This window comes from Cavia porcellus, unplaced genomic scaffold (genome assembly GCF_034190915.1).
Source record: "Cavia porcellus strain 051 isolate PalLab524CR breed Dunkin Hartley unplaced genomic scaffold, mCavPor4.1 scaffold_8, whole genome shotgun sequence".
NCBI classification, from domain to species: domain Eukaryota; kingdom Metazoa; phylum Chordata; class Mammalia; order Rodentia; family Caviidae; genus Cavia; species Cavia porcellus.
In genome coordinates this window covers 91464495-91488961 of record NW_026947491.1, presented here as the reverse complement: position 1 = coordinate 91488961, position 24467 = coordinate 91464495, and the positions used below count along the sequence as shown (strand labels likewise).

At 53.8% G+C, this 24467-nt stretch overlaps 1 protein-coding gene across 5 annotated transcripts in view; it reads right to left on the bottom strand.

The window, feature by feature from the left end:
• Positions 1-24467, bottom strand: part of Stab2 (stabilin 2) — a 137434-nt gene that overhangs the window by 80234 nt on the left and 32733 nt on the right. For all 5 annotated transcript variants that reach the window (XR_010049463.1, XM_063255465.1, XM_063255467.1 and 2 more), the window contains 13 exons: positions 18770-18903; positions 17613-17698; positions 16523-16672; positions 14448-14591; positions 13886-13942; positions 13603-13728; positions 10338-10391; positions 9988-10068; positions 8158-8310; positions 6161-6223; positions 3560-3643; positions 2731-2817; positions 1628-1739 (listed from right to left, as the gene is read on the bottom strand). Coding sequence is in view for 4 of the 5 variants with exons in the window: in XM_063255465.1 (XP_063111535.1) it covers positions 1628-1739; positions 2731-2817; positions 3560-3643; positions 6161-6223; positions 8158-8310; positions 9988-10068; positions 10338-10391; positions 13603-13728; positions 13886-13942; positions 14448-14591; positions 16523-16672; positions 17613-17698; positions 18770-18903 (1331 nt within the window). In the remaining variant the exon portion in view is untranslated. The remainder of the gene's footprint in view (positions 1-1627; positions 1740-2730; positions 2818-3559; positions 3644-6160; positions 6224-8157; positions 8311-9987; positions 10069-10337; positions 10392-13602; positions 13729-13885; positions 13943-14447; positions 14592-16522; positions 16673-17612; positions 17699-18769; positions 18904-24467) is intronic.

Here is a 24467-nt window from a genome sequence, read left to right as displayed (position 1 = left end):
CAGTCACTGTACCTGTGAAGGCACCTCCTGAAGACACTCCCACAAGGGGACCCGAAACGGCTTCAGAAAGGGGGAAGGATGTGGGACAGGCGGTTCAGAGCGGGGAGGATTTAGGGCAGTGTTGTTTTCCCCCAGTATAAAGTTTGAAAGGTAAGCACTCACCCAGGTGTTGGTCACACTGTGTGTGTGTGTGTGTGTGTGTGTGTGTGTGTGTGTGTGTGGTGCAGGGCAAGAAGCCACTTCCCATGTGACAGAAGCGGGAAAGGAACTCAATGCTCAACTACGGCGTGGCCGAGCTTGGCCAGGCGATTCCTCCCCTTCTCCTGAAGACACCTGCCGCAGAAGAGACTTCCGGTGGCAGAGACACGGAGAGCGCGTGTGTCCTGCACGCTCTCCGCGGCCAGCCGCAGATAGCAAGAGGCCAGCATTTCAGCCCCCTTCCTGGGAGGCCGCCCGCACCTGCTCATGAACAGGTACCGGGCCTGGAAGTTGGTGCTTTTTCTTTTCTTTTCTTATTTTGGCACATTTTTGATATATATAAGGATCACATTCACCACAAGGAATTTGTTCCTGGATAGGATATATCCTGCTTCTTCTTTTTTCCCATTCCCCTCCTCTCCCTTCAATCCCTCTTCCCCTCCGGTTGGTACTTTTAAATCCCTGTTTTTCAGATACAGAAACTGAGGCCCAGAGAGGTAAAGCAAGCCACCCAACTTACCATGAAGTCCCCACGCGGGGACTGGTACCAGAGCCTCAGAGTGTTTCCCGTCGGTGACCGTGCGTAAACACAGCAGATCATGCGAGCCAACGCATCTCTGCATCTCTGCTACTGTTTTAAACACGAGCTTTGCTTTCCGAGTACAGCGGTTTAAAACTTGGGAGGGAGCCAGCTCATGCGGGTTGGGCATCAATGCCTGGGTGTGTGGGATGAGAGGAGGGGCCCCGAGACACTCAGAGGAGGGCGAGAGGCTTGAATGTGACGAGGTGAAGGCTGCTCAGATGTGCCCCAGGACACTGATGGGCCAGGGATTGGGTGGGGGCTTAGGGCGAACGTTCAGGACCCAGCCCCAGCCTCTGCACCCCGCTGGGAGTCTCACAGCACCTATTCGATGTGGGATTTTCCACATATCTTCCAGGATTCTGATGTTTGCATCACTATGTGCCAGGCGTTGTCTGAAAGGACAAGCTTCTCCTGTGTAACCTGCTCTCAGTCTCCTAAGGGAGCTACCAGCCTCATCAAGTGCTTTTTGCAGATGAAGCACCTGAGGTCTAGAGAGAGGCGGTAACTTTCCGTGTCCACATCTGCGGCTGAAGGCACTCGGGAAGAAGACTGCTTGAAAGGAAGGAGCCTGGATGCCTGGGTGCAGACCCATTACCAGGTGAGGGGTGCAAAGTGTGGTTCCCTGGACAGGTGTGTCAGACCAGCATACTTGGGGAACTTGTTAGAAAGACAGATTCTCAACCCCACTGTAGGCCTACTGTCTCGGAAACTACAGGTGGGACCCAGTCATCTGGCTCCTGAGGAATACACCGGAATGATGACCCAATACAAGCAGAAATCACAAGACACTACGCCTGCGCCAGCATCCTGTCCCGTGGTGGGAAAAATCCAGGAAGTGTCACTTACTTTGGTCACATTGAGGTCCGTATGATTTGCGGTCAGAGCAGAACTCACACTGGGAGCCGTAGAAACCGTCCTTGCAAACGCAGGTCCCGTTGCCGTTGATGTCTTTCACGTACTGGAAGAGAAGTGGCCCCAAGAGCCATTGTAAAGGACACAGGTGTGGGCGGAGGACACTTCCACTTCATACTTGACTTCAGACTCAGAATCAATCCCACGCGACGTGACCTTTGGACTCCTTGTGGAAGAGGTCTTGGTGTCAGGCAGGTGGTGAACGTGGGGATCCTGACTCAGGATTTAGAATTTTAAGGGGTGCCACTCAAGGGAGACTGTGATGGTGAACTGGAAACCTGCACGTCACGTTTCAGGGACAGCAGGGACGGGACAGGGCCTGTGGAGGAGTGCCCGGCTCCCCCGCCCCACCTCCCACCATCACTTTCTCTCCAGTGGGAACCTTAACTGCCTTTTTTTCCTCCCTCCAGTGGGAAACACATTTGTCCTCCATCTGCCCACTTCTGGCTGGATTTGTAGTTATTCCCCGCATCAGAGCGGGCTACTGGCCACTGTCCCAATCACCCAGCCACCGTCCTTAGCACTGGCCTCTTGCTGTTCCTGTCTTCTATGTAAGACTGAACTCTTCTTTCTAGCTTTGCTTTTCTCTCACAAGAGCCATATTTTAGACAAGAGTCCATCAAGTATCCTGCTCTGCAATTTCTCTGTATGATTCATGGCTGCTGTTACTTTGTGCCGTTTACCTTGGGCCTCCGATTCAGATGAGGCAATTTTGGCCTTTACGGCTCACTGGGGTTGGTGGAGGCCCTGATGCCTCCTGCGTGGAAAGACAGGTGCAGAGGGCCCACAGAGCTGCCTAAGGACCTGCACTGGGTGACAGGAGAGCCCAGAATGGAGGCCCCTGCCCTCCACCAAAGGAGACCCCTGCTCATGCGGACACCTTCTTCTCTTGTAGTAACAGATCTCTTTCTTTCCTTCACGGGGGCGACAGCGGCCACCATGATGTCATCTTTGGGTCTGGCAGTTTTAAAAATTATTGTTCCGCTCGAGCTCAGAAGGATCAAACTCAGCACTCAGGAAGCCGGCTGTCTCCTCACCTGTCTGTTTGGTGGGCACGAATTCAAGAGGGCTCCTTGACACGGGATGCAGTCAGGACCGCAGAAGCCTTTGCAGCACTTTGGTATCTGAGAAGAGACATCACGTGCGCCTCCTGAGCCCGAGTGGAGCCCCCGCTCCTCTACGGGGACACACTTTGATTTCCGTTGTTACATAAATGACGGCAGCCCCTCCTCAGGGGCCAGCCTTTTCCTTTGGCACGCGATGGCATGACCAGGGCTCGGCCTCTGGCCACCACCAGTGGGTGGTGCCCTCCTGGCTTTGCCACTGTGTGCAGGGCAGAGAAAGGGCAGGGCTGGGGGCTCAGGGAGCCTGTGGGTTAGTCAGGGCGGGCTCAGTATGCAAGCTGAGAGTAGCAATTCAGTAAACGAGCGCTTTCAGAGACTGGGAAGGACTGGGGAGCAAGGGCTGCAGCCCATTAGCGGGGGCAGAGACGGACGCCGCGGAGACTGGGGAGGCCTCTGGAGATCGGGCAACAGAGGCAGGCCGGGTGAGTGGGATCCTGAAAGAGGCACGTGCCTTTGAAAACCCGGGAGAATGATCTGGAAGGAAACAGTATTTGCTCTTTTCTGAGGCAGAAGGTGGGTGAGAGAGGAGGAGGTGTCCCTGTGCACGGGCACCGGCAGACTTGGGGGGAATGTGAGCTCTGCGTTAGCGTAAGAGGGGACCCAAGGTCACAGGGAGGTGACCCAGCCGTCATGGAGGGAGTCCACCCTTCCGTCCTCATGGGGAAGACCCGTGAGCCGCGGGCAGCTCTGAGCCTGCGGATGGCCGGTGCCCTACAGGAGGCCCTGGCTGCACGCTCCTTACCTTCACGGTGATTTTGCATCGCTGGACACAGCCCTGGATGTTGCCGAACACGGTGCTGATGGTGCAGTGGCTTACGGTTTGCGGCTGGAAGGAAACGGGGCAGGAGCGCTGTGGGCTGCGTTTCCAGCCCCCGTGCAGGGCCCTGAGGTTGAGGCTCAAGGTCACTCGGGTCACCCGTGTGTCCTGGCTGGCAGAACGCCAGGTGGAGTTTGCACAGTGCGTGGCACACGCTACGTGGATGTCTACATGACCAGGGAGCACTTTCTCCCCAGCTCCTCCTAGGCAGAGGTCTTCGAATCAGCGCGGAGCCTGGCGCTTCTGAGGGAAAATCCACCCAAGAACACAGCGGGAGCTGCAGATCTTCCTCAGGCTCGGGTAGCAGAAACGCACCTTCTATTCCTGGGTCGGTGCAGGTTAGAGTCGCCCAGCGCTTCTGCGTATTGAGAACTCACCGTGCGTAGGGCACATTGCTTAAATGAGTTCATCAGTCTCCAATTCCATGAGGAAGTTTTTGTGCTGTTTATTTATTTGCTTACTGATTTTTGTGGTGCTGGGGAGCAAACCCAAGGCTTCACACATGCTAGGCAAGTGCTCTACCCCGAGCTGTACCTCGGCCTCTCGTGAATTTTATTATTATTATTTTTTTAATAAGGAAAGACTCAAGTGGACTAAATTATTCCCCCTGCCCCAAGAAACACTGCTAATGATTGTCAGGTCAGAGACTTCGGCATGACACTTGCTAACTTGAAGATCACAGGCGGATACACCCCTCTGTGGGTCTCAGCTGTCTAAGCTGCGAAATGGAACCTCAGTGCTGACCTCCAGTTTCATCGGGAGATCTGGTTCCTGGCTCAGGTGTAGATAAGTGTTTGTTCACATCAAGTTGACTCCTTCCTCTTAGGCTCTTGCTTAAGAAGGGAGCACTGAGAAGTTCCCAGGCTGTACCACCCCAAGGTCTTAGACAGATTAAGGGGTTCTGAGGTTGCTGAGGAGGGGACGGTCCCCTCCTCATCTGGGTCTCAGGATAACCGGCCAGGCAGTGATCTGGAGCCTTGGGAGGGGGAATTTGGAGGTCTTTAGGCTCCTGCCCATGCGACTCATCTCCCCACCTTTCAATCAGACCCTGATGATTTGAACACACAGACCAAACCCTGGCTCTGCCCCTGGTCACGATGTGACTGCAGCTGCCGAGTTTTGCAACCTGGGCTCTGTTCCTCAGAACAGAGGTGGGTGTGCTGACCATGCACCTCCTCCTTGGGTGCTGCTTTGAGCACTGAGAAAGATGCTTGCATGGGGCAGGCGCTGTGACACCAGCCAGCTCCTGCGTGCCTCTCCTCGCTTCCCAGCCCTCTGTTCCGCTCCTCTCCCCTCCCCTCCTCCTCCTTCCCCCCACTTTTTTTTCTCTCTCTGTCTCTCTCTCCCTTTTAGTACTGGTGATTGAACCCAGAGCCTTTGTCTACATCCTTGCCTTCTGTTTGATTTTTTTTATTTTGAGAGACGTTCTCACTAAGTAGCCAAGTTGCCCAGGGTGGGCTGGAACTTATGATCCTCCTGCCTCAGCCTCCCAGAGTGCTGGGATTACAGGTGTGCACCACCATTCCTGGTGGGAGACGCTTTCTTATAATGAACTCAGTGGTAGAAATTTCCATCATCATCATGATTTTTCTTTTTTGGTAACTTAAGGCATTTTGCTTTTGCTGCAGTAGTTCTTGCCATATGAAATTGTCCTATAACTTTTTTCTGCTTTAAGTTGAATTTCTCTCTCTCTTTTTTTTTTTTTTTTTTTTTTTTGTCTTTTTCATTTTTATCAGTACCAGGGATCGAACTCACGACCGCCTGCTTGCAAGGCAGGCGCTTATGCCGCTGAGCTAAATCCCCAGCCCCATTAAGTTGAATTTCTTAAGACATCAAACCAAACAACGAATTCATCTTTATGCCCCTGGAACCAAGCACAGTGTCCAGTGTATGATGAATCTTTAACAAATATGCATACATTCAAAATCAAAGAGCTTCTGATAACTTCAGAGTCATTTTCCTAACATTCATCTTCTTTACTTTTAATTGATGAATGATATTTATGTATATAGCAGGGTACAGAGTCACGTTGTAATGGATGTGCACATTGCAAAATGATTCAGTCAGGCTAACTAATATAAGTAGCCGCCTCTTATTTCTCTTTTCCTTAAAATTTGCTCCTCTTTGCAGACCAGAAACACCGTTCACTTACTACCGTCACTGGGCTGTGCTTAACCTGTGAAATCACAACTGAGTCCTCCTGCCTGAAGGCAACCCACAATGCTTCCTGCCATGTAATTTTTCTCCAGAATGAGGCTTGGATTTATTTAAGAGGGAGGCATACCGGAGCCTTCCTTGGAGAGGCTGATTCTAGAATCCTGCGTGAGCTTTATTCACGCTACTGTGTCATTGCTGCTTCCAGACGAAGGATGTTACAGACAAAGGCTGAGACCCTTGCCGCTCCCTACTGTCGCTAAGAGCTGGGCTCATTTGACTCCAGCTGCATCAGTATCTTGGAAGGAAGGAAGAAAGGAAGGGAGACCAAACCGTGGGGCTGCTGAGGTGAACTAGTTGTGGCGCACTCACCATGGGCACAGCGTTGACAGGACAGCTGCTGTGAAACACCACTGCGCAGCTCACGCACGAGCCCTGGGAGGAAAGGGGGCAGGTCAGTGAGCTGTCGCACCCCACCGTGGAGGACACAAGCGGTTCTGTCTCAGGCTCACTTCCCTCCTCCAAAGAGGGCCCCCATGCCGGCACCCTCCCACTCCAGTGACTCCTCCCCAGGGGAGGGGTGAAGTCCACGCTGCCCGCTGCGGACCGGGTTAGGCTCAGCACGGCTCCTCTTCTCCTCTTTCTGGACAGAGCCTGCTGTCCACGGCCCCGGAGGGACCTGCCCTTGAGGACACTGCAGTTGTCACCAGTGTCACCAGTCGCCTGGGTCACAGATTCCAGGCTGTGATCTGCAGTTCGCCTGCCTGGGTCTCCTCAAGGCTTCCGCGTCCAGGAGAAAGCAAACCAGAGTGTGCCTGCAAACCTCCCAGAGCTTTCCCGAGCTCTTCCACCGAGCTGCAGGCAGACCTTGAAGCACGGCTCTCGCCTCTCGCCAGCTTCCCACTGGCTCTGGCCAACTTGAGGCATAGCAGGATATCGGTGGGCGGTGGAGGGCGAGGGCGGCGGTCTCCTCCCTGCTCCCCCTGGGCCTCGGCACTGTCCCTGGAACTCCTGATGGACACCGTCTCTTCACTTCGCTGAGTTCCCTCAACTCTCCCCCTTTCTTGGGGACTTTGGTTCTGGGCGGTAACAGCCATCGGCTGTCACTTCTCCCCGGATGCCCAGGCATGACCGTGTCCTTAGGCCCACGCACCCCTCCGAGGTACCCTCTTCCTCCTCGTCTCTTCACTTGATGCCACCGATAACTGATCGTTAACCATTGTGTAGATTCTGTTTCCTGCAGGGACCCTGACCAGTGGAGTGTTAGTTAATAAATCTGCTTCCCTAACCCTAACCCTAACCCTAAGACTCATTCTGGGGTGGCTCTGGGAAGCTCTTTTCTCTACCTAACTGCATTTTGTGGGGTTTACAGATCAAAACTGCACGGTGATTCTGTCCTTCAGAGAGGAGGAAAAGCTTTGAAGCATCTGAATCAGAACGACCTTGCTCCCAGGCAGGTGCTGGGGCTGCCCTGTTCCTCTGCAGAGTTCCTTCGAGGACCTGGACAGCTGCTGCCTGGGATGGGGAACGCTCTGAGCGTCCCTGGAACCCTGTCCGCTCTCTCCAGCCTGTCCTGAGCTCCACCTTGGTGTAAGCTGGGTGATGTACCTGCCAGCACTCAGAACCAAACACACATCACTGCTGGGGACCCTGTTTCTTCGTCTCCTAAAACGGAGAGACTAAAATGAGACAAAACTCCTGATGGACCTAAATTGTCCTCAACTGACTAGAACATCGGCATCATCTCATCAATTTAGGAACTTGCAAATCAGAAAGTCCAGGTGCTCGGTGCGCTGTTTCTAGCCTTCATCAAGATAAAATGAAAACATTCTGCATATCCAGCGCTCGCACTCCAAAGATATCTTGAGAACATCACTGATGTGTTATTGAAGTGTCCTGAACAGAAAGATCTAGACCTATATTATGGCCAGTTTCAGGTTTCCAAAGGAATTAAGAGATTGCAGGTAGATAATTTTGGAATTGAAGGTGCTTCGATTAAAATTGCTTGAACCAAAAAACCAAACCAAACTAAACCAAAGCAAAAATCCTGCTGTGGAAAGAGAAAAGCCCCTAGAGGCGGCAGGAGCTCACGGAGAAAGGAAGCCCGGAGTTTGAAAAGAACCACGGAGAGGTGGTTGATTCACCAGAGCAGCGCAGGGTTTGAGTCCTTCTTGGGCAGGCAGAGCTACGGCCCTGGGGCAGGGCGGTCGGGGATCCCACAGGGCGGCCCCAGAGCCTCGGGGTAATGGGGTGATGGGTGGAATGGCCTACGGGTAGGCCAGGTGTGGGAGGGTGGTCAGGGCTCCTGGGGCCCGGAGGAGGCGGGCAGCGGCCGGTCCCCGTTCTCTGCGTTTTCCTTGCTTTCTTACCTGTACTGTTTCGCTCTGAGTCTCGTCGCATCGTTGGGGCAGGATCGGGAGGATGGAGGGAGGGATGAGCACCCCACCCAGCGTGTACATGCGCCCATTCTTGGCAGTGACCTCAATGTCCTCCATGGCTACATCGTTTGCCAGAATCCGGCCCTGGAGGGAAGTAATGACAGCTCTCCCTCTGGGCTGCAGGAGGGAGGGAGCCCCACGCCGCGGTGAGGGGAGACGTGTCACCCACAGGAAGCCGGCCGTCGGAAGGGCCTGGCTGACGGGGTCAACTGAACCTGGGGAGCAAGCTCCGGGACACCAGGCGGGGGAGCGGTCCTGGCTGGCACAGGGGACCTGGTGGTCCTGGGCTAGGAAGGAGGTGTGTACATGCCAGCTCTGAGCTGTGGCACCCTCTGTGTGAGGCCACGGTGCCCCCTTCAGATGCATTTCCTGCCTGGAGGGTGACTCCGGGACACATCTGTAAAGGAGCAGCCGAATTCCTGCACAGTGCGGTGCAGGGAACAGAAGGGGGACAGTGAGCAGGGGCCCCTCGCCTCCACTTTCCCTGACCCCTCTACCCCCCCAGCAGTATTAATGACAACTTCATGCTTCTAGTGGCTCAGGTCGGGGCCCCTGGGGACACGCGTAGCTGTCTTCTTCCCTGCTCATCCAGTCTACCAGCAAATCCTGCTGGGCTGCCTTCAAAACCAGCTCAGGACTCAATCAGCCTTGTGCTGCTGTGGTCTGAGTCGAGGTCATGCCTTCCTGGACGATAGTCACCAGCTAACTCCTCCCCCAGGGCACCTGCAGGCCTCTCAGTGAGAGCCTGCCCCTCGCCCTGAGTTCTGAGCCGGCACCTGCAGCCCAGCCCTTCTCCCCCTTCCTCCTGCTCAGTTCTGGCTCTGGCCACGCTGCCTGCCTGCCGTTCCTCACACAGCTCCTGCACGCTCCTCGCCCCGTGCCCTGGCGCTGTCTGTGCCTCTCCATCTCCAGATAGTCACGCCAGTGTCCCTCTGTGTCCTTCCCGTCCTGGCTCAGACGTGCCTTCCTTGGAAGCCTTCCAGGCACTCTGTCGAAGGCCAGCCCTACCGTCCACCCCGCCTGCTCTGTCTGCTGCTTTCTCCTTAGTATGCTCCCGCTGTGATGGGCTTCCTTCCTTCTCTAGCTCTAGCTCCCTATTTGCTGGAATGAAAGCTCTGTGCAGCCAGGATCTTCCATCTGTCTGTCTGTGCATGATCTGTCTTCAGGACCTAGAACAGCGCCTGGCACGCAGCACCCAAGGGATGTGCGAGAGAGGATGTGCCCATCATTGCCACCCTCAGGCTGAGGCAAGAGGGAGCCATGCCACACCCCAGAGCCTTGGCTGGGTGACCCCGCCTTCTGAGGTTTTGTAAGAGAGTCATCTTCCCTCTACTCGGGGCCGCTGTGCGTGCCCTCTCCTCTGCCAGGAGCTCTGTTCTGCTCCTCTCTCCACGTTCTCTCTACTCATCCTCTAGCACGGTGAAGGCGTCATCTGCTCCCCCAGGCCCTCTGCAGCTTTTCTCAGACTCTGTTATCTGAGCTCACGGTCCCCTGGGCTGTGGTCACTTGATGGACTGCAGTTATGTAGCTCGCTGACCCCTGAATGAGGTCTTTAAAGCCTGCCCTTGCTGGTGGGATATAAGCCCCCCACCCCCACTGCTTTTCCCCTGACACCGGTGCAGACGGGCGCACACTCAGCTGCTCAGGGATTTTTTTCTGGCAGTGGTGAGCAGATCGTGGAAAGGTCTCGCAGAGGTCTGACAGCTCGGGGGCCTCGGAGCGTGCACTCAGCCTCGACCCAGCAGCCTGGCCCCCACTCACATTGGCGGTGACGTTGAACCGTATGATCTGGTTGGCCATGGTCCTGATCTGCCGCGTAGAGACGAGGGTGGCCACTTCCAGCTGTGAGAGAAGAGCACAGTGCAGAGCCCTGATTGCTAAGGGTCCTCACTGGAAGCAAAGCTCCTCCATGTTTGTGAGGGAGCCATGCGAGCGCTGACGCCCGAGGGCGGGCAGATTTCCCTGCCCAGGACTCATTGCTTATGGCCAGGGATGGCTCAGAGCTACAGATAAAGCACGGAATCACTCAGTCACTACGCCAAGACACTGCGGTTCCAAACCAAGGGCCAGGTGTCTGGGAGGCAGGGAAAAGCAGGAGGACGGGGGCCAACCTGAGTAGACGGGACAATGTGGTATCTGACGAGTTCCAGAAGCTTCTTAGAGCCCTGCAAAGAAACCCAAAGACTTTTTAGTCGGCGGAGAAAACATTACCTCTTCTCCTTGAGGAAGCCCTGAAAATGGCTTTGGACACTTTTAACCACGACTGTAAACGACTCACAACCTCTTTATGGGGAAATCTGGGGTGAGGAAACATCACCTCTCCTCAGTAGCTCACGTTCACCAAATCTCCATCCCCTGACGGGCTGATCTGAAAACAGCACAGGCATGTCCTGTAATCCTCCCATAACCCTGTCAGGCCAGGGCCACCGCCAGCCTGTTTTATGTGTGATGAAGCTGACTTCCAAGGACAGTCCAAGGTCACGGAGCTGACTCAGGCTAGGAGCCTATGGAGGAGTCTGGGCTGTGGTCCTGAGGCTCGGAAGCCTTGCAGTGGGTCTGGGTTACCCTGGATTTGCTGGGCAGCCCTCTAGGGTTCTGTGTCACATGCTCCATTGGGCTGCATGGAGCTTACCTAGGAATACCTGGCCACACGAGTCTCCGCTGAATTTGCCTTGTACAAAACTCAGTTTTGAGTTTCTCTTACTATAGAAAACAGAAGCAGCAGTGGGGAAAAGAGGGTCCTGGAGACCACAGAAGGGGCCACAGGTAAGATGTGCGGTCCCCAGGGGCCACCCTGGAGGGAACCCAGAGTCAGGAGCTGGGGGCCGACGGTCTGGGGAAGAAGGCAGTGGCAGCCACGACCTCCTGCAGAGGGCTGCAAGCTCCTCGATGAGTCCCAAGCTTCCCAGCCCTTGAATTCTGCTTCTAGCACAGCCCTGCTGGCCTGGCTTGGGAAGGCAAACACACCAGATCCCGGTGACCTCCAGGAGGCCGACCCGGCCCAGCACCAGCAGGCCAGGCTAACAGAAGCCCCGCTGGACCTGGATCCCTTGTCGCGCCCCCTCTCTGCGTTCGGCCTTAGCCTCTACCAGGGGACTTTCCTGTGAGTACAGTGACCACGTAGCCTGGCTCGTCCAGGACCACCCTGGCTTATGCCTGTTGTTCTGGCGGTCTATTTCCTCCCGAAAGTGCGCCAGCATGCGAGGTAAATGGTATGGCAGCCCTGTCGCCAGGTCAGCGCACTCTGTGCAGGGAAGGCTGGGCTTGACACCAGGGCCAGCAGGGGACTGACACGTCCTGCAGCTCTCTTGTCACTGTGTGACCTTCAGCAAGTCACTCTGGGCCTCAACCTCCCCTTCCAGCTCCTCCATGACATGCAGAAGTGGGACCCACAGGCCGGAGCAGTGCTGTCACAGGTGTCAGCGCTTGGAGGCAGAGGGTGAGACACATGGGCCTGCTGAGAAGCATGAATCCAAGCTGCAGGATCTGCTGGGATCGTTGTCACCGTAGCCCCCCAGCACAGCTGGCACATGGTAGGCTCTTCATACATTTTGGGCCGAGAAATTAAAAAGGAGGTATTCTGGAAAAGCACCGATCTGGATCACAGATATCTGAGTTCGAATCCCAGCTCTGCTTCTGAGCAGGTCACCTGCCCTCTGGGCCTCAGGCCTTCCTGCAACAGAAGTGGCCAGCGCGGCTCCCTTCCACACTGGTGATTTTGCAGGAAAGAATTTACCAATGGAATAATCTGCTTCTGAGGCTTGTAGAATTGACATTGGTCTGTTTTACAAGAAAGGGGGGAAGGAGAGGGACCGAGGAATCAGATCACCCCTGGAGCCCTCATCTGACTTGGGAGCACCAGCACCGGCCAGCTCAAAGGGACAGGACTTGCGTCCAGGTGCTGCTGGACCCTGGTGTTCTGCATTCTTTCCCTCAGGATGACTCCCTGCAGTATTAGGTGGGGGAAAAAAACACAACCCCAAGTCCTGAGTGGCTAACACGTGTGACCTTGAGCTCTGTACATTCACCTCCCTCTGCTCCATTTTCCTGTGTGTGAATCTGCCCAGTGAGCTTCTGCTTTAACGTCTGTCCAGCTCAGGCACGGAGCCATCAGCTGGGGCTTGTGGCCAGCGTGGTCCCTGTGGGGACTGGGTGGTTTCCAGATGGAAACTGTGTGTCAGGGAGAGAGATTCGGTTAGGGAAATGTGATGTCAGATTGGAAACCCTTCTGCAGGGACAGCGGTTTATCTTCTCTTTCACTGGCTCGGGAGGGGGCTCCTCCCTGACCTCGAGCTAAAGGTGCCACTCGGAGGGGGGAGCCAGAGGAGCTTCCTAGGGACGAGAAATTGTAACCCGCACAGCCTCTGGACCAGAGGAAGAGGCAGATGTCATCCTGCTCCTCCTCACCTACAAACTGAAATGGAAAACTCGGAACAGAGGCGTGGACTCTGACACTCTTTGCAGGCTGACAGGTGCTGCCTTTGAGCGAAAGCAGACCTAGGGCCAGAGCAGTGTGGTGCGGGGCCGACCACCCCGGTGCTCCCAGCTGCCGGTGCAATCTCACCCTCTCACCCTCGCGAAGTGGAGCCAGAGAGAGCAACACAATCTAGTCCTGAGAGCCCAGAGGAGGCAGCTCCCGGCACCACGAGGCACAGGAAGAGCTTTCCCAACAGGGTGCCTGACAGAAAGGTGGAGGCTTAGCATTTCTGTTCTACCCTAGTTAAACTGTTATATTTAACTGTGTTTTCGGGAGACAAGATATTCTTCTAGATACTGAAAAATATTAACCAATATTCCAAGTTTTAGGAATTCAGAGCAAGCCTTCAGGTAGTTTCAATGTGAAAGGGCTAGCAGCCTCTTTTCTAGGGAGATCGGAACAGAACTGCAGGCCTGTGGTCTCTAAGGAAAGGATTATAGTGGAGAGGGGGGAAGTGATATAAAGGACAGAATGCAACATTTAAAATAACATTTGTTCCTTTGAGAGCTTAATCTAGACCCTGGCCCTGCTGGGCTACTTTGGTTATCATTCTCTTGGTGGTTGTAGAGTAGTAGGGAACTTAAAAAGTGGATTTTAGTGTTGTGAAATATAAAAGCACCAAGACAAATCAAATCAAGCATCCAGTCCTGGGGGTGTAAATACATCTTACTTTCCTGATCCATCAGAGCTATTTCCATTTCCATTGAGGAGACTGAAGCCGTATCTAGGATTAGCTCCAGAGGACCGTGTTAGATTAGTGATGTCTGCCTTGTTGTGGGAAGGCAGGCGGTGGAACGTGTGCTGTTTATTAGCTAACCCCAGCTTAGAGAAAGCCTACAGGACACAGACTGGGGCAGGGAGGCTGACCCAATACCAGCAGGACAGGCAGGACCCGGTACCTCAGGGGAGAGAAGGTAACGAAGATCATCTGTTTTCATGCTGAGCAGGGCTTCATTACTGGGAACAAAAACGGTGTACGGTCCATTGTCACCATCCTTGTCCAAGGTACTTGCCAAGTTGGTTGCCTGCATTTGAGAAGTTAAACTTTGTACCTGCGATCTATCTTAGACAAATATGTGCCATGATTCTCAGTATTTATAGCTGAGACCTCTGCTAATTGTACAGAAGACTCAACATACATATTTTTCCAGAAACTCCAGAAACTTCCAGAAAGGTACGAACCTGCAGCAAAGCTCGGAAACGGCTGCACCTCTCTGGTATCAATTTTGCTATGGTTTGCTGAAAAGAGATGTTTTACCGTTAAGAATTAGCAAAAATATGACAGAGTGGCTCAGGAGATAAAAATCCTAACAAAGAGAAGGGGTTAAGTTCTAACACAATTTATAGTTGTGGATTCATATAAAAGGACCTAGGCAATGCAAACTTTTGTTACTTATATTATGCAAATATTTTGTTACTTGAGCAGTAGTTGGAAGTCGAAACCTGTAGCTTTGGTCATGGTCAGCTAGTGGTCACGGTCATGATAGTGCCTGCTGCTCTCTGCAGAGCATGAGGAATACATCATCATGACAATTGCTATAAGAGTTTTTAAACAATTCAATTTGTCACACACACACACACTCAGAGCCTTGCTTTCCTTCTGCAAAAACACTCAGAATTCCATGGAAGACAGCTTCCCTTGGCTTGCGGTCCTGCCAGGAAACACGTCCTTCTCGGATGTGTCTCTCCACAGAACAAAAGTCGATGGGCTGAGCTTGCATCACCTCTACCTGCAACGTCTCACCTTGGAGTCGCTCTCGAGGGTGGGCTTTATGTTGTCCATGGCTGCGTCGAGGATGTGTATGAGCCCGTTGGAAGCCAGGATGTTCCCCTCTATAATTTTGACCTTCTTTTTGCCCCCATGAAGTTCGAGCTTTATTTGATTGTCCTAAAATACCCAAAGAAGATAAAATAAAATTAATGTGGAGCTCTGGAAGGAGCGAGCACTGGCTTAGAAGCCGAAAGTCCTGAGTCCCTGGTGCCTGCCTGTTACTGGCTCCAAGATTTCAGATACATCATGCGAGTTAACATGAAGATGAAGGTGCCTGCTTGGTTGACCTCACGTGGTTTTCACCAAGGCTGAATGAGACAGCGTGTGAAATCACAGACCTCAACAAATGACACGTGGACAAAGTCTTACAATGCCCTCCTCCAGGAAACTGCCACCTCCGAGAGACCAGCTACTCAGGTTCCTGGGGATGTTTCACTGGTTTTAGTGACACAGAGAAGGCACATGGTACAGACTTAAATTGAATGAATAACAGGAAGCTAATTACTTAGCTAATGTCCGTGTGGCTCTGACAACTTCTAGACTTCATAAATATTTGTTGAGGAGCCGCTCAAACCATGTGAGGCCCAGGAATAGAGAAGCCAGCTCACCCTTCCCGTGAGCTGACCTGTGTGGGGGCTGAGAATCGAGAAGCCCCCCACCCAACCCCTGTAAGCAGCTGGCTGGTTGGGAGGACAGGCTGGGTTTACAGCAGCTGAGGCACAAAACAACTGAGTGCTTGTGTTGCTTGGTTGACTTTGCAGGCCTGGCCGGCAGTCTGAGCATCGATTGGGAGGTGACAGTGTGCAACACAGCAGCTGGGGTGGGGTCCTTCTGTGCTGGTTTTGAAATCCAGTATTGTTCTCACTGTTCTGTTCTGTTCTGATTTACTGTTTTGTTTTGTTCAGTGTTCTGTTTTGATTGGTTTTGTCTGTTCGGTTTTATTTGATTTTACCATGTCTGATGGTATGGACAGCTATTCTGAAGATAACAAGATGTATTATGGTGGCCGCTGTTGATTTCCTATCATCCTGTTGGGAAGTTCTGTAGCACTTTCACAGTTTTGTTTTGACTGGCTTTATTCTGTTTCATTTTCTTAGGTTTTATTTTATTAAAAAATAAAAGCCAGGAATATAGCTCAGTGGTACAAGTGCCTGCCTAGCAAGTACAAGGTCCTGAGTCAGATTCCCAGGACAAAAAAAAAACAAAAAACAAAAAACACATTGTTAAATTAAGGAGTGAATATATGCCTGTCCTTGTAAGAGAGGAAGCCATATCTTCATATCTGTCATACATCACTCTATCTGTCCTGCCATCTATCTATCTACCACCTGTCCATCCATCCATCCTTCCGTCCATCCATCCGTCCATCCACCCACTCTCATGCCACTCTGCACCCACAGTGTAGCAGAAGTCACTGCCGTGGGCTTTGGAGTCTGAAAGGTTTGGAGCGCACGGTGTGGCCTCCCTGGTCCCTGAGGGCACGCAGGGGCTGTCACAGGACCTCTTCCGCAGGGCTGTGGTGTTTTCCCTACACAGGTTCGGGGGCACCACTGTGCTTAGCACTGGAAGAGTGCTCCGTGCCCTGTCGGCTTAAGATAAGCTGGCACAGCCACAGAACATGCTTTTGGGTGATTCGTGGCATGCTTGCCACGTAGTGCAGTCACAGGAAGGGGTTGTTTTTTAGGGTTACACAACTATAGGCTCGGGGAGACAGAACACTGACTCCAGCACCCCGAGACAAATGCAGTCTGAGTTCTTGTGCCCCTGGACGGCTGACGGCCAGCTTCCAGGTCAAGGGTAGAACATCGCATCTTCCCGGTGGCCTTGGCAGCTGAATCAGGCCAGAGTGACCCCAAACACCGGGCAGCCCGGGTAGGATTCGCCCTGCCAGCCGTCCTCCCGGCCCTGCACGGAAGGTGTTTGACAAACGGGGATAAGGAGGGAAGTGCTTCACACCGTCCACGAACCCCGAATGCGCAGAGCAAGGCGGCGTCTGGTGCTAGCTTGGGGGTCATTGATCCCCGGAAGGAACCGGGCTGCGCCCTTACCTTGTCCCTGTTGGAAATCCTCCCTGGCACCCCACTCAGTGTGTAGAAGGTGTCGCTGTTGTTCATCTGCTCCATGCTCATCTGCCCAGCGATGATGTGGAGTTTGGCAAAGTGCCGTGCAGCCTCGGGGTCCCGAAGCAGCTCTTCTACCTGCGGACAGTTGCGGCATCAGGAGGGCGCTGGCGACACCCCGTGCCCCCAGCCCAGGAGGTGGGCAGGAGACCCGCCCCAGGGCTGAGGGAAGAGCAGGCCAGGCAGGGTGACGGAGCTGCTGAGCAGGGAACCTTTCCGAAGCCCGCCGGACCCAATCTATGCTGTGTCCCTGGTACTCAGCAATCACTGGGCGGGGTTCCCATTAACTCTGCACAGACTTTATGTTTTTTCTCGACGGGAGCCCCCTTTCCTCCTCCTCCCCAACGGGACGGCCTCCGATGGTCACCAGCAGGCGCCTGATCTCCACAGGGACAGACAGATGGAGGCGCTGAGCAGAGCACAGCAGGGCGGGGACCCTGGAGCTCACTGGGCTAGTTTCTGCAGCGTGCTGGAAGTTCTCCTTCCCGGGTGTCTTCAGCTTTGTGACTCTTTGTTGCTCTGTATCCATATGAAAACGTCTACCTGTCACAGTTATTTTGACTTGGGGAAGAGGCAGAGGTCCCATGGTGTCAGACCTGGTGACTCAGGTGGATGAGGTCACACCGTCACGTGTTTATTTACGAGCTGCCTCTCTGCCGGTGCACCCGGCCGCTGCGGCCACTGATTCCTGATCACACCTTGTAAAGACCCTGGTGACAGAGGACTTCCAGGGCTGCTTCAGAAAGTGGCAAGAAAAATGGGGTTGGTGTATCCGGAGCGAGGGGCGTGTTTTGAGGGAGAAACAATGACAGTGTGTCTATCTCTGTAATAAATTTATTTAGTGTAAACATCCACCGTGTATTTTGAGCACCCCAGTTAGAAAGGAGAGTAAGTTCCAGCGGTCTGCAGCCCAGCAAGCTGACTACAGTTGGTGACAACGTTTCCCACTTTGAGTGAGGAGGGCACTGCACGCGAGGCTTTGGCGTCGGCCCCGGGGGAGGCCGTTTGGGACACTCACATTGAATTCTTTTGGCTCCTTCTCCGAGGAGGGCAGCAGCAGGGTGAAGGGTCCCAGCGAACTGAGCGGCCAGGCGTAAGCTTTGTCTGAGGAGTCGGGAGATGCAGAGAAAGGGAACACAGGAGGTCAGAGGTGCGGAGGGCTGCAGGTCAGGACAGCCCCGTCTCTGCCGTTTTCAGGTCCACTAGCTGCTCGGGGGCCTGTGTCCACTGAGACGCTCTCTAAGGATGCATCACGGAGCACGGCCCTGCGCATCTGCAGGACTTTCTGCAAGGTCCCTCCCCGAGCCGTGGCATCACAGCCAACCCGGACAACCAGGTCACGCACGGCGAGTTCCTGTGGTGGGCAGGTCCCTGTCACTATGTGAGCCTGGCTTTCTGAGCTGCTGCCGTCTCGGGAGCAAAGCTGCAGCCCTCACTTCCATCCGGGCCGCCCTCAGAGGAGCCTCTCAGCAGACTCCTGCTCTGCCGTCACCATCTAGAAACGCCCAGCGTTGGAACAGAGCAGCTGACACTTTCACTTTGCCCCTATCCTGCAAATTCTGCTGCCAGCCTGTCTCCCTCACCCTGGGGGAGCTGGGGCATCAGGCCAGACTGTGCGTGGACCAGCACTTGGTACTGGGGAAGGTGGAAGGTCAACAGAGCCCTGTCTTGCGAGATTCTTGGGGTCCAGTCTGCAAAGGACACTCTGTCACCCTGTCTGCCACCATCTGGTGTTCTGAGAGCTGGGGGGGGGGGCTGTGACAGCTGGCTTGATGCCCCCAAGCCTGTGATGTGCGGGTAACACATCAGCCCCGGGCATGAGCTGAGGACATGAATGCGGGACATGTGTGCAGATGCACGCCGAGGACCAGGCAGGATGGCTACTCCCTGCCTTGTGCTCCTTCTGCAAAATTATTTTCAGTGGCTGATAAATTCAAACACAAAGTGGGGATGGTAAGGCCTTTGCTGACTGCTTGTTTGGCTGTGGTTGACTGGCCAGACGGATGTTTGGTTGCCAGTTTTGTCCAGTACCTGCTCTTCTCTCTCCTGTGTGCCCTGCTCCAAAAGGGCGGACCCCAGTGGACCACCCTGCCCAGCTCTTCCTATACCTGCGCCTTACGGGTGCCTGGCCTGAGAGGAAGCCTGTGTCCACCTGAAGCACACGCTGCGTCCTACCCAGAAGCGAGATGAACGTGGTCAGCTTTCCCTGCCATGTCCCCCTGGGCACGGTGTCCAGCTCCTGGAGTCGCTCCATGATGTTTCCGTAGCAGGTGAAGCCGTTGCTGACGTAGCCTTGGGGGCAAATGCACCTGCAGAGGGGAGGGGTGCATGACAGTCACCGGACTGTCACCGGCGCTGAGGCCACAGTGGGCAAGGCCTTGTTTATTCTATTTTATATAGGTTTTTTTCTCTTTTTTTTTGAGACAGGGTCTTGCTGTATATCCCAGGCTGGCCTCAAACTTGAGGAGAACCTCATGTCTCAGCCTCCCAAGTGCTGGGGTTACAAGTGTGCACTACCATGCCCACCTCCAAAGCTTCATTTAAAGGACTAGGGAAACAATGCCCCCCCCCCCACACACACACAGAGAAAGAGAGAGAGAGAGAGAGAGAGGAGAGAGAGAGAGAGAGAGAGAGAGAGAGAGAGAGAGAGAGAGAGAGAGAACAAAGCCAGAAAAGGAGCAATCACAAGAGTTCCAGGGCAGTACTTAGATTCAGGGCGTGACTGAGCTACCCCACGAGTGATTAAATTAAAAAACCATTATGGGAAGAGACACAGTGCGGCGGCCCACCCTCAGGGTCTTCCCCTGGATTGATCACTCTCAGCTCATCCTTCTTGCAAATTCCAGAATTCCTCTTTCCTGAGTATCTTTGTGAAGTGTGACAAAAAAATTTATATCAGCTATTGCTCAGACAGAGAACAGACATCTAACACACAACTGATGTCTTTGCTTGTGAACAGTTTGGTTTGCAAACAAAATAGGCGACCTTTCGTCTTCGTTGGCAAACTCTGTATTGGGTGACAAACACGACTGTGCCCTGGGCTCCCTGCACAAACATTAACAGGGTCGCATTTTCCAAAATCATGGAACGAGGAAACCACACTGCACAAGGAACTCAGAAAGATCAGATCCCACAGATAAAAGGCCTGTTCAAAACAGGGCAAGTGAAATAAAGATTCGTGTTGCTGAAGAAGTACAAATGGCCCACAAATACATAAAGAAACGCTCCATGTCTCTGGCCGTTAGAGAAACGCAAATTAAAACAACCTGCGGTCCCACGTTATGCCAGAAAGGAACGGGCACCATCAGGAAATCAAACAACAACACACGCGGCAGAGGCCGCGGGAAAAGCCCTTTTACATCAGTGGTAGGAGTGTGACTGGTGCAGTCACCATGGAAATCAGTGCGGAGCTGTCTCCAAAACCTAACATGGGATTTCTGCTCAGCCCAGCTGTGCATCCTCTACGGTGCTCCACGCATAGCTGTGTTTTTGGCTGCACAACTCACAAGAGCTAAGCACAGGCAGAGGCCTGCGTGTCCATAAACCCAAAATGTATTCCCACGCAGTGGAGCACCACTGTGCCCTAAAGAAGATAAACGTGAGCCACGTGAGGATGCACTCGGAGACCACGACGTTCAGTGAAGTAAATCAGACACACACGTTGCGGTATCCTGTGCTTTCTCTCACGGGGGAGCCCACAGTGTAAATGAAGAGCAAAGGAAAAGCTGGCCGATAGGAAGGAGGGAGGCAGATCTCGTCAGACGGGAACGGGAGCAGGGGGAGGAGGGAGGGCAGGGCAGGAGGAAGGAGAGACCTGCGCTGTGTTCGGGGCCAGCTCCACCCCAGGACTGAACATGATGTCTGCACGCGTGTGCCAACAAAGAAAAAAATCACCTTAAGATAAATTAAAAAACCCACAAAAATCAGACATAAACCGCAGTGAGTGCTGCCGCCCCGGGCCATCGGAAGCAGGCGGCTCATGAGCGCAGGACGCCGAGTGCCCCTCGCCTTTCTCAGCGGATCCGGCACCACACGCCTTCCGGGTCCTCTGCAAAGGGACACGGCTGTGGACAGGAAGTGCTTTCATCTGCTTCGGGACACCGAGGAGCCACGAGACATGCAGAACTCGGACTCCAGAGCAGCTTCAGGAAGCACCCAGGAGAGGGGTGGTGTATCCAAAGGACGGGGTGGGATTTCCAGGGGTGGTTAACGCAATCGATTTTTAAAAAATGTAAGCCTTGATAGCTTTTGATCACACTGCATCTGGTTGGCCTTCCGGAGCAAGCTAGCTCATAAATTCCCCCATCTATAGACACTGGATGTCTGAGTCTTTTTCAAAGTGTGGTCAGGAGCCCCCACGCAGAGAATCGCTTGGTGTGTTCACTGCAAACCCAGGCCCACGGCAGCAGCCTGGGCTGAAGGAAGCGGCCCAGGCCAGGCCAGGCCACGGGACAGCAGAGACCCCGAGCTACCGATCTGCTTGGACTTCCCTTCCTCGCTCTCTCCTAGCGCCTCCTCCTCCAGGCGCCTTCTGTGACAGACCTGCAATAGATCGACAACCCTCAGGGCATGCCTTCAAGGTATCCGGTCGCCCTCCTCTGCAGCTGCCATCGCAGCTCTGTCCGGTTAGGTCACTAACATCTGCTTCCCTTCCAGCTTCTCTAGCCCTCGAGTGAAGGAAAGGATGGAGCCTGCATTTGTTCCAGGTTGCAAGCCGGGGATGTGGCACACGGCCCGGTGGGTACTTGGTTGACAGTGGTGTGACAAACAGGAATGTAATTCCTTGGATCATGCACACAGTGAATTAATATAGAAACAGTGAAAGCCTGAGACGTTTATACACTAGTGTCAGAAGACAGGAAGAGCCTCAGACCGCTATCGCTAGGGGGAAGGTCCTGAGGGAAGAGGAGGTGACAGCTGGCTGATGCTGACGGGCTGTGGGGAGGTGACATTCACCAGGATCCCAGAGCTGAGGGTGGGGTAGGACTGTGTCAGGCACGGAGTTAAGGGGATCAAGGGGCGCTGGTGGCATTGCAGTTTTGTGGTGGCTGCACTATGCCGTGCACTCGTGTGTGTGTGTGTGAGTGCCCTCCAGGAGGCATCACTCTCCTTGGTTCAGTTGCGATTCTAAATATGGTCCTTTGGCCAACTGTTGTCACCGAGCTGTGGGACAAACCTGGGCTGTGGTGCGGCCCTCCTGCCTGGTCTCCCTGCCCTGTGAGCCACAGGTCGGCTGCATCACCAGGGCCGGCGGGGTCCTCTTCCTGCTGGCAACCTCCAATGCTAGCAGCACAAATGCCAGGCCACTCTGCGTGGCTGCCAAGGTTGAGGTGTCTTAGGCCGCGTGCCCCTACTGAGGATGCTGCCGCCCTCCCCTGGAGGCTCACGTATGTCCTGTCCTGTGGCCTCTCTGACCTCCTGGCCCTCCCCAGTGGGTACAGCACTGCCCAAGCATCCTGCCCATATGTCCCTCCCAGCACTGCCCCCCAGAATCGCCTCTGGAGACCCAGTGTCTTCCCTGGGTGCCCCTCTCCAAGAACACGGGTTTCCCCTCTCACCCTACCTGGGAAACTAGGGCAGCCCTCAGTGATGAACTGGGTACTTACTAAACACCTACTTAATTCTAGGAACTGCGCTGAGTAAAGGGCCACGAGGTGATAAACGTCACCTTGTCCTTTCATGTCCCCATGGTGGCACATAACTAATTATAGCAACCCTAAGGTTAGGCCACTTAACCTCCCAGAGCCCCAGTTTTCTCATCTGTAAAGTGGGTTTAACAACAGTACCATTGGAGTATTGACAGAAAAGATGATGAAAGAGAACAATCACACCGGCAAAGTTCAGTGTTTGGAGGTGACGACGCTCACGGTGATCAGGTGCCCGTGACAGTAACAACTGTGACCCACAAACAGGTCACCAAGTGCCAGAGTGAGCTCTCACAGGAGGATCCCAGGACGTACGGATGCGTGTGTTGGGGAAGAGACTGAGTCTTCCCAGGAGAAACTGGGCGCAGTTTTGGGAGAAAGCAACACGGAAGCCACCGAGTCTCCCGCTGGACGGGAGGTGATTCCCTGCCTGAGCCTTCGGGGACTGAGCCTCCAGGATGGCGTGCTGTGCCAGGCATAGAAGGAAAGGAGGAGACCAAGCCAGGATGACGGGGGACCGGCCTGCCCGCTCTGAACACTCGAGCTTTGCTGAGAAGACGCCGTTAACTTGGGACCTTCTCCAGCCTCCAAGTTTACCCTCCCTCCGAGTGTCCTGTCCGGAGGCCGGTGGTCTGCTTTGTGTAAAGTGGGAATGGCATTTAATGGCTTCAGGGCCGAGCAGGATGCATGAGGACAGAAGTATTTCTGTGTTTATTTTATGTCTCAGTCTAAAGCCTGAGAATTTATGAGACTGTTTTCTGACTTAAATAGTCTCTCCTAGGGCTGCGTACATTCCAGCCTGGAGTCTTTTCCAAGCTGTTTTTTTTTTTTTTTTTAAATTAGGAGGCCTGCTGTCTTCAGGTTTTAAGAACACCTATGAGGCATTTGCACCATATAAGTTATGGGTTGGAGACGTTATCACCACGTGAGATTTAGTGTAACAGAACGTCCCCACTTCTGACGGCTGCCGCTTTCCCGTATTTCTACACTGATTGGCAGAAACAAATCGCTGGCTGATTTGTTCCCTAGAATATCACTCATTTCACTGCTTTGATCAGTGACGGTGGCTAGGAGGAGTGAGACAGGGTCCCTCACATGTGGGACTGGCGCCCTTCCGGAAGCGACCCCAGTATGTCTTCTCACCATCATGTGATGGCATAATGGGCACGAAGGTGGCATCTACGGCCCGGAAGGGCCCTCACTGGAAACTGCCATGCTGAACCCTGATCTCGGACACTCAACTGCCAGAACTGTACCGGTCTAGTACAAACACCGAGAAAAATCAATGTCGCCAACCAAGAGTCTAAAAGTCACTGTTGCTTACGTACTTCTGCGTGGCTGGCATGTAAGCCTGCCCAGTCTGGGCCTGTTTTCTTTCCAGTTTAAGGAAATAAGAGAGCTGTCCCCTTTGGGTCCCTGATTTCCTCTCTGCACTTCTCATGAAATAGTAAAGGGCAACCCTAGCATGCAGGAAGCCAGCTGGGCTTCTCGGGTCAGCGTTCAAAGGCAGCTGATGGGCATCTACCGCTGGCTCTGCACAGGAAAGTATGGCTGGTCTCCTGGCTTACAAGAGTTCCAGGCTCCCCCTGGTGGTCTTGCATAACCCCGCACCTCGCAGAAGAGAAAAGAAAATACATGTTTATCCTAGGTGGGCTCGGTTACCCGCCACTCCCCGTTTTGCCAGTCTAACTTAGCCGGACTTTTTACTGAGGCCTCTTTCCAGGTAGAGAGAGCCACTTTTATTACATGATTTGGGGAGAAGGTCACAGTACACACATCCCAGAGCTCTCTGCCCCTTCCCCAGACCTGTTTGGATGAAGTGTTTGCGACCCTGACACTCTATTGCCTTTTTAGATTTTTATCTTTTCCAGTAGGACGGGAAGAACTGGCTTAAGGCATTCTACGCACACTTTCTCAGAGGGTGGTAAGCTAGCGAAGACCCTGATTTCTTCTGTCGTCTGTGTCTCTAGAATGAGCACTCATGGGCTGCAGCGTGTTGGGGTGCATGGCGGTCCTGTGTGGGAGGATGCCCCTGTGTGCCCCGGGTGATTTCCGCATGGCCCGTTCTGCTCTGCAGTTGAAGAGAGACCCCTCATTTAACCCTCATCACAGCCCCAGTAGAAGGGAGAATCCTCCCCCTGCAGTGGGAGAGCCTGGAATCAGAACCCCTGGGCAAACACCTGATGTCTCAGGACTGGTGCGTCCCAGCCATAAAAGCGGGGAGCAAG